Here is a 10,111-nt window from a genome sequence, read left to right as displayed (position 1 = left end):
TGTTTATTTACTACACGCAAGTAATTCAGTTATTGCCCTCTATCGGTGTATTAAAGTACTAGCAATAATTTCTTTCAAATAAGTACCAGTGTAGACATTGACATTTGTAAAGAAAATAGATGGCAGTATTCCAAACTCAATATATAAATACAGTAACTAATTAATTGTATAATTTTAGTAGAATAAACAATTGCAACTTTCTAAATCAAACGTTATTTCAAAAAAAATTAAAATGATAAAAAAATTATATGTAGCTTTAAGAAAAAAATGATAGACGTGGCAGCACCAGCAAGACAGTCAAAACACCAAAAAAATAACATTGCAACAGTTTCAAACACTACACTTTAATCTCTCGTGTGAAGTAAAGAAATATTAAGATTATACTGTTTCAAAAATTATATTGGTATTTTGAAATTAATAAACAAAAATGGTTACTGAAACAGACGAACTCACGTATTGTGGCAAAGACCCAGGAGCTGTGAAATTTGGTAATTTTATAAACTATTACTCCTTTCACAACTCAAGTGAAAGAATAGAAAATCTACATATGTCAATGTTTCCAACGCTTAATGCTGATGAAGATATTGTTTGTTTAGATATCGGATGTAATACAGGCGAACTTACAAAAGAAATATATGAATATCTTAAAAATGTCATTTACCCAAAAACAAATATTCATATACTTGCTATTGACATTGATCCAACTTTAATCCAGAGGGCTAATGAACAAATAAATATCCCTAATATTATCTTCGTAAAATCAAATATTTTAAATGAAGAAGGACAAAAAGTTCTCCAACAATTTCTAAATCTTCATAGAAGAAGAAAATTTGACATAATTTTTTGTTTCTCTGTAACTATGTGGTTACATATAAACAATGGCGATGAAAAATTTCTCCAGTTTTTAGATTTCATAAATAAAGTGACAAGAGCTCTCATCATTGAACCACACCCTTGGAAATGTTATAGAAAAGCTCAAAGACGAATGGCAAAGACTGGGAATAGTTTTCCTTTATATAAATCACTAACAATTAGAAGTGATGTTGAATCAGTAATCGAAGAGATTATAATAAAGAATGGATTAACTAAAATTTATGAATCTCAGAGATCAAGTTGGAACCGGAAAATTCAAAGCTATCATATTTGAAACAATAAAACATCTATGTATAACCAAAAATTATATTTCTTACAATAATACTTAAATTATATAAAACAAGTTTCATTATGTTTCATGATTATGTTTAGGTTGCCACATCTTCAGTGCTTGACTCAAATTCTAACTTAACATCATTATTCAATTCTTCAGTATCTTCAGATTCTTGTGCATTCAGCATATTTAATGTTACCTGAAACATATGCAGAGTATGATTATTAAAAAAATGGAACTATCATGTATTTAATTACATTAAACAAAAATAAAACCTCTGTAATTGTTTGGGTTTGCTTTTAGTAAAAATGTTTGATATATTGGTCATGCTGTGCATAGAAAGATCTAGGTCTACATACCAAAAATAATATTATAAATAGAATACACTAACATAAAAAAACAATTCCATTGAAAATCTATGATAAACAAAGGTAACAAGACCGTGCAAAATAGTCTGAGAAAATTTAAAGTATTTAATAAGATTTTTTTATTAAATTTTCATACTGGTACCAGACTAAAAATTAGACACCATCCTTTTACTACATTTATTTTCAATCAGTACTGTAAACCACCAGATTGTATGCAAAGTTAAGCAATTTTGTATATATAGTTTCTGCTAATTTAATTAGTACAAAGTACTCAATTAGATAGTCTAATATGAGAGGAAACAATCTTATACAATTCACTCTGCTCATTAAATTATAAAGGATTGTCACTTCTTACAAACAAGTTTCTCATACCATTAAACCTCACTATGATTGCCAACCCGCCTGCCAAGTGTGGTAATTATGGTATTTCTCCCATAACTATCTTTGAGAAAAACGTATGCTTTGCAAAGAGTGTCTATATATATATCATAGCAGGTGATATAGCCTGACTAACTTAAGCAAATAGATTTACATTAAAATATTTACCTGCCCAGATGTGTTATTGATTGCAGGTGGCATTTTCTCCTCAGGTGCCTTTCTCTTTACTGGTGCTTTTGTCTGTGCGCTATAAAACAAAAAATAGTAGATAATAGGCACATTTACTTTTATCAAAAATGAGAACCTCATTAATTTCTTAGAAGAGTATTTCAAAAAACATGAATATCACATGAGAAAACAAAAAAGTTAAGGATTCTAGAACATAACTACATCATTCACATTTTTGAAAATGTCAAAAGTAATGACAATTGTAAAAAAAAAAATATTTTAAAAGTAAATAATGCTTAATTTACTAACTGAAGGAACAATATTATTATTTATTTATTTTACTAAGAACATTTATTTCATTGCCTTCACTAATCTATAAAGTAATGAATGTACTATTTACAGATGTGTGTCTTTACCAATGGTCCAAACTAACTATATAACTGTAGCAATAGATACAGTTCAAATGAATTTAAAATCAAATCAGTGATTCACACACATCCATTATCATGAGCTATATGCTAAAAAATTTACTTGTCATGGCCAGCATAGCCTGAAATACCTTTAAATATTTTTGCTCATTAATCAAAAATCTAGCACCACTTCAGATGATATTTTTACATTTCAGTCTAATGTTGAAACAAATGACCCTAAACTTCCAAGCGAACAATTTATTGCCCAGTTTTAGTTAGCTAAAAATCCAACTTAAATTATATAGAGAAATATTTTCCAATTAGTTCAGTTTGTATGTCAACAAAGCATGAAAGACAAAAATTATAGGATTAAAGGATGGAGAGAATAGAAGAAGAAGCATATTCAGAAGTATAATAATAAATAGCTATAATGGTAAAAATTGAAATATCTTTTAAGACACATGAGGTTAGCAGTAACCAAAACCAGTCTTACAGATTTCAGATGGAGATATTTTTCATAAACTTTCTTTTCTACATAAAAATCACTATAAATATTATTTTATATATAACAAGCAGCACCATTGGGCTTGCTTGCTTTGCTTTTTCTTTGTTGAAGTTAATGCTGTTAACCCTAAGGCTTTTACAGCTTCATCGGAAGAATCGATGAACTAGAAGGTACCATTGGGCTATTATCCACTATTATTTATACCATATTCTAGTACTTTATTGTCATCATAATACACAACTAAATGTATATACACAACTAAAAATTATATTATATTGATATTGTTGTATTAAATACAATAGCCAATAAGTATTCATATAAAAACTTACGCAAGACAGAATAGAAATAACAAATATTCATAATAAATAAGGCATAAAAAGGTGGCGACTTAATTCAATGTTTATCATACTTGATGTTTACATACATATTTCGATTCTAAAAAAGCCATTAAAATAAAAACATTGAAAATTATTAATTTTGACAAATCAAACTCCTTTCTTAAGTAGTTACTACCTGGGGGATGATTCTGCTAATGGATGCAATAACATAGTCATTTCTGCCAACTTATTAAAAGCAGCCCCAGCTTCAGTAAATATTTCTCCAACCTGAAAACAATTCATCTGGTTTACCTAATTTATAAATAATTCACCTTTAAATACACTATTATATTACGAAACTACAAATCTAAGTTTACAACAAACACAAACTTGTTTATTGTATACAAAGGAACATAACTTTAAGTTAAAAATAATTCTGGGCGGTATGCACATATAAAATACAAGCGGACTACCTTAGCTGCAGAATTATTCATCTTGTAATTTAGTAAGACATATAGTTATGATATGGTCGTTAACCAATAATTTGAACACAACAAAAATATTTTGATATTTGACAGATAATTTGACTATCCGGTTATTTGTTATTTCTTTCTTCTTAAATTAAATTACAGAAGTCGGAAAGTTACTATGTAAAGCCAAGATTCAGTTTTTCTGTTGAAGGTATTAAAATTTAATATAAGTATAAAACTTTTCAATAAAATAACTTATTTAACAAATAATCTTTCTGAAAATTTTAACAAATTATATTTAAAAATATGATTAAATCAATATTTATCCGACAATAATTATTGAATAATTTATATTAATCTGTAAATTTTTACTAAAACGACCGTAAAGTAAATTTTATTTTTAGTAAATTTTAAAATAACTATGTAAACTTCTTTGGTAAAGTCAGGCAACATTTTTACATGTATTGAATTATCTGTGGTGTATTTATTAAAATAATAACCTACAAATTTGAATAATATAAAAAGTACAAATAAATTGTTTTTTTTTTTGTTTTATATTTGTCAGTCACGAAAATTTAAAAAGAACTTTAGAATTCTTTATCGGGACTTTGAAAACAGTGATTGAACAGAATTGTCATTTTATTTCATGAAACGTTTGTGTTAAACAAAATGTTCAGGCCACAAGAATATTCGTTTCAAAATCAACGTTATATGCAATGGTCACCGCATTTAAATTCTCAGGGTCAATTTTTACCACGTAATGTTATGGTGAATCGCTACAGATACCAAAACCCTTCATCACTCCAAAATAATTACAAGTTTTGGTGTGAAACTTGTGACAAAGGATTTTACACGTTAGATAAATTAGAAAATCACAAACTACAACACCAGGTATATTTTTTGTACTAGTAGTACGGAAGTATATTTTCATATCCGTATCTTCTCTGCTTCACTTTTTTCTAAAAACAAATATTTGTCTAATTAAGATTTTATTCTGTGCTATTCATTTATCTTAGAGAAGAGAGGAATATCATGAGTATCAGTATGCATAAAAATTGATCTTTTAATAAGTTTCTTTTGAACAAAAAATATTTGTCTGAACAAAAGTTTGTTGGGGTATAAATATTCCATATATAAGCATTACCAAGTTCCGATTTGGTGACGCCAAAGTGCATTTATTAATGACTTTGCTTTTGAAATACACTGAACCATCAACTGATGTCTTTAGGTGATAGGTATAGATGGGAAGTGATATATATATATATATATATATATATATATATATATATATATATATATATATATATATATATACATATATGTAAATTTGAAGGAGAAAATTATCTCATGTTATTAATGATTTAAGGCAAATCTTCCTTCTGAAATATTTTGAAAATAATACTTTGTTTTCATATGACTATAATTTAATAAATTTGCATTATATGATTTCATAAGACTATTATAAGAAAATAATTTTTGATTTTAAAATTTTCCAGAAATGTAACATTGATGGTTGTCAGTTTGTGGCCCATCCAAAAATTATTACTAAGCATATCCAAATGCAACATTCTACAGGATTGTATAAGAAAATAGCTAAGCTAAATAATCCAGAGGAAATAAAAAAATGGATAGAAGAACGGAAACGAAAATATCCTACAAAGATAAATATTGAAAAGAAAGCAGCAGAGATCAAAGAGAAGTTAGAAAGAGGTGAAAAAATGGGAATATGTGACAAAAATTACAGGAAAAAACAGAAAACAGGTATGAAAATGAAGAATAAATAAACTTAATGAGGCTGTGACCAAATTTTATATGCGTATTTAGTAGGTCTGAGAATCGGCTACTATTTATTTTTCATACCCCTAAGTGATAAGGGTTGTTCACCCTTAAAATCTTTTTTTTTATTTTTTTGACGAAATTTTTTGTTTTTATTTTTTTATGATACAACATACAAAAATACATACAACCCTTAATTTTCACCCCTCTACGATCAACCCTTATTTTTAAATTGAAAATTAAAAATATTTTTTTTTGTAAAACAACATTTGCGGGATCAGCTAGTCTCATATAAAAGTCTATTTCATGTACAAGCACTATTGATTTAATGATGTGGTCAGAAAGTAACAATAATAAATAGTTATATTTAATCATGTCTCAATGTTACTGGTATGGCACATTAGTACATTTTGTAATTAATAATAATAAAAGCTATTATAGACAAATGTTCCACTTACTATCTATAAGTTACACTCTATTTGTCTCATTCTGTAATTTTTAAATAAGCAATTTCAAAAATGTTCTGATAAACAATTATGCCATATTTTATTACGAAATTTAGGTCTTAAAATAATAAAAATATTTGTATTTCAGTAAGTTGTAATAGTTTATATAACATACCAAGATAAAAATAAGTATAAAATAAATTACTAAATTCATTCAATATTTTCAGAATTACCCTCAAGATTAAGACATAAAACTGGCACAAGCAAATTCCAAAGTAGAAAGCCTAATTTAAACAAATTGGGCAATAAGATCAATCCTAAGACACCATACGCAAAAAGAGTATGTGAAAACATTATCTTAACTGATGGGCAAAAACTAAGCCCGTTTACTGGAATACAACATTTGCTACTTGATGATAATACAAGTGAAGATAGTGATCAATCACCAGACTCCTTAATTGAAGATGAGGTTTTTAATGAAGAATTGACGAATGATATGAATATACCTTCGTGCCAATCAGAACCATCTGTATGTGGGGCTTTGTCTTCCCTAATTTGTAATTATGGATCATCTGATGAAGAAATTGCTGAAGAGTGTAATGTTGATACTTCTAATATCTCATTGGACCCTCTAATTCAAAGTTCTGAGAAAGTAGTTCTAAAAGAAACAATAACTGAAAAATCTGATCTGCCATATGTAAACAACAATAATGACAAAAGTGACAATGACAGTGGACCTGAAGAAACTGTTATTTCTAAAACACCCACTGACAATATTACTAGTAAAGATTGTGATAATAATGTGGAAACAAAAAAAGAAAAAACAGTCAAAGTAGACTGTAGTATAAGACAAACTAAAAAACCAAAATATAATTTGCCATCTACTTTGCTGGTAAAACTATTGAGTAGGGAAATAGAACAAGAACGAAACATTATTCTTCAATGTGTTCGTTATGTAGTAAAGAATAATTATTTTAGTAGTTCTCTAAAATAAAAACAATGAATAAAACCACTTGCTAAAGACTTATTTAATTTATTAGTTTAACCACACTATTATTTAAAACTATGTAGACCAGGGATACCCCTTAAACATTTTTATATGGGCTGCTAAGTGATGAATTTATTTTATCAACTTTCATCAATACGTTTTTAAAAAACTAAATATAATTGGCCAAAAAAACACTAGAATTGGTATCAAAAGTATTCAAATTATAGTTCATTTTACTGGAGCTTCTTTTATAATTATAGTTGTAACACTTGAACTTCATATCTTGGCGCGCTATTGCTAATAATTGCTAAGTTTAATCAAAATACGCTTCTATTTTGGGACTTCATGTAGTCTTTACTTACTGGACATACCAGCTTAAGAACAAGTGTAGTTAAAGAAGAGTTCTAGCACATGTTAGAACTGGGCATCTCCAAACCCTGGAGAAGTCTGTGGCGAGTCCACTGCACGGTGTGAAGAAAAAGGATGGGGTCTTACGTGTATACGGCAACCACAGACAACTCAAGGCAGTAACACTATCAGACCGCTACCCGGTATCTTACTCCTCTATACTTATTTCCGAAAAAGATACTCGTAAAACAGTCATCATCACACCATTGGGGATATTCGAATGCAATAATTCAATAGCATGACATTCAACCTTAGGAACGCAAGTCAAAAGCTCCGGAGATTTATGCACGAGTTGATATGTAACTACGCGGCATTGATAATTATTCCTGCTTCGTTAACAATATTCTGTTAATTTCTGAAGAAGAAGAACTATCTTAAGAACTGCTGCGACAAGTTCTACAACGTTTTGAGATTCGGGGTCAAACTCAAAATTAGGAAATGGTAATTCAGAAAAGAAACTATAAATTTCATTGGCTACGAAGTCTGCTAACGTTATTAAACCAACAACGGAACGCATTGCAACAATATACAATTACCCGAAACCGAATACAATCGTCATGCTACGTAGATTCTCAGGCACATTTAACTTTTACCTCGACCGCTTACCACACTAAGTTGATCAACAAACAGAACTTAATAAATACCTACACAATTGTAAAAAAAACGACAAAACACATCTGAATGGACGCTACAAGCCGAAAAAGCAATTGAAAATTGCCGCCGAAGCATTTGAACGCTACAACCTTAACTCATTCAGTCCCTGGCTCGAAGCTCCAATCATGACCGATGTATCCAACCACTGTATGGGTTCCGTATTGCATCAGAAAATCAAATATGTATGGAAGCCACCTGCATTTTTGTCAAAATATTGAATCCTACTATTGAGTGGGTTTCAATGTTTTGAAAAAGCATTGGCTACAGCGTGTACAATCGCGAATTACTAGCGATTTACACTGCCGTGAAACGCCTGACAAGACTTACTGAATGTGTCGCCGTAACAACCTACACCGATCACAAGTCGCTAGTTTTCGCTCTCAGTCGCGCACAACAGTAGCAACACCTCGCGACACGAACCACAACTGCACATCATAAACATAAATTTCTACACAGACATTAAGCACGTACATATACGGAGAAAAATACACCGTTGCTGACGCACTCTCTCGCATCGCAGAAATCGACTATCCAACAGAAATTGATTACAACATGCCGTCAATTGACCAAGCCATATTTATGCTTTGTTGAAATCATACTTCCCAGATACGAAGCCCTGCCCCGTTTTGCTTACTACCTTCAGACGAGCAATAATGCACGCGCTACATGAAATTAGTCATCCCGGCGTGCGAACTACAAGAAAACAAATCACATCGAAGTTTTTCGTACTAAGCATGAACGACGTCGATGTTTTGACGAAGGCATGCATCAGCAGTCTACGAGCAAAAGTAACCCGCCACACAAGAACTTCGCACAGCGCGTTTCCGCCGTCTCATTTGTCTCATGTTCAGACATAGTTGGCCCACTGCGCATATTCTAACGATTGTAGATACGTGATTATTGACCACAGCGCTACATAGCCTGAAGCTGTACCAATTCAAGGCATCACATCCGATACCGTTGCCAAAGTACTCTACGAGAACTGGATTTACGTTTTGGCTGTCCGTTACTCATCTCAATCGACCGAGGCAACTAGACGACAACTATACGAGTCCAACTACTAGTGTACTACTGGGACTACGAACTGCACTACCACAAGACTTGTGCTGCAAGTACCTACTCACTTATTGGTACTAACGTCGACAAACATCTACGATTCAGAATACATAGGCCAACTTACATACGTTATGGCTACGTTAACGTCAACGCCTGCAACAAGTACAACATAACTCCGAATGTTTATACACAAGTAAACCTTAACCTTTGTACATGATGTACACACTTCTTTCGTAAAGATATTTCGAGCACCACTGATGCCATCCTTGGACGGACTGTACGGAAGGGGACTTTAACATTTTTTTTAACATTGCTTGCTTAATTGCAAAGACTTATTATATACTACTCAAAACAAAATAGGGCCCACCATCATTTTGCCCTTAATGTGCATACATGATTATTAAATTTTTACAATTAGTCAATGTTGAATTTAGGGTTTTACACATTAAGTAAACACAAAATAACGTTTGAATTGTTTAATTATATGGCAATACACTCAAATACACATTTTTAGAGAAAATGAGCACTAAGTAGACTGTCAATAAAAACTTTTATAGTCACTGTTGGTTTTTAATAAACTTGCCGGGAGCTTTTCTTTAGTATCGAGTAGGACCTCCTTTGCTCCGTATGCACTCTCTGAGCCTATCTGAACAACCCACAATCAGATGAGTGATGTTTTGGTCGGGTATTCGTTCCCAACAGAGTTTCAGCGCGTTTATGAGGTCCTGTTGGCTGTTAACGTGGCTATCGGTTTCTTTAAGACTTCTTTTCAATTGATTCCATAAATGCTCAATCGGGTTGAGATCGGGACTCATTGCTGGCCAAGGCAAAACCGAGATATTGGCATCAGAAAGTGCCCTCTGAGTGACCATAGCTGTATGCACACGAGCGTTGTCTTGCATAAACACAAATTTATCACCTACTCTTTGTGAATATGGGTTGACATAAGGTCGGATTACTTGCTCGACGTAACTGGCTGCAGTGACTGTCCCTTCGTTCTTCGCTCTGTTTTGCCTAACA

The 10,111-nt window shown here is 31.2% G+C and overlaps 3 protein-coding genes across 3 annotated transcripts; 2 read left to right on the top strand and 1 right to left on the bottom strand.

Annotated features, from left to right (window-relative positions):
- The first annotated feature begins 348 nt into the window (after positions 1–348).
- On the top strand, positions 349–1,380 carry LOC137922238 (probable RNA methyltransferase CG11342). The gene has a single exon (XM_068765186.1). The coding sequence runs from the start codon at positions 428–430 to the stop codon at positions 1,145–1,147; it is 720 nt and encodes a 239-aa protein (XP_068621287.1). The 5' UTR covers positions 349–427; the 3' UTR covers positions 1,148–1,380.
- LOC137922239 (uncharacterized) lies at positions 1,166–3,894 on the bottom strand. Its single transcript, XM_068765187.1, has 4 exons — positions 3,767–3,894; positions 3,490–3,581; positions 2,062–2,140; positions 1,166–1,346 (listed from the first exon to the last, which is right to left on the bottom strand). Exons 1-4 carry the CDS (start codon positions 3,785–3,787, stop codon positions 1,242–1,244), a joined length of 297 nt encoding a protein of 98 aa, XP_068621288.1. The 5' UTR covers positions 3,788–3,894; the 3' UTR covers positions 1,166–1,241.
- Positions 3,895–4,397: 503 nt separating this feature from the next.
- Nufip (nuclear FMR1 interacting protein 1) lies at positions 4,398–7,005 on the top strand. The gene is made up of 3 exons (XM_068765323.1): positions 4,398–4,654; positions 5,260–5,524; positions 6,213–7,005. Exons 1-3 carry the CDS (start codon positions 4,433–4,435, stop codon positions 6,977–6,979), a joined length of 1,254 nt encoding a protein of 417 aa, XP_068621424.1. The 5' UTR covers positions 4,398–4,432; the 3' UTR covers positions 6,980–7,005.
- The last annotated feature ends 3,106 nt before the right edge of the window (positions 7,006–10,111 follow it).

This window comes from Battus philenor, unplaced genomic scaffold (genome assembly GCF_028537555.1).
Source record: "Battus philenor isolate CCGP_79_NKW_IND1 unplaced genomic scaffold, ilBatPhil1.0.hap1 SCAF_2, whole genome shotgun sequence".
Taxonomy (NCBI): Eukaryota; Metazoa; Arthropoda; class Insecta; order Lepidoptera; family Papilionidae; genus Battus; species Battus philenor.
This window is presented reverse-complemented; position numbering and strand designations above follow the sequence as displayed.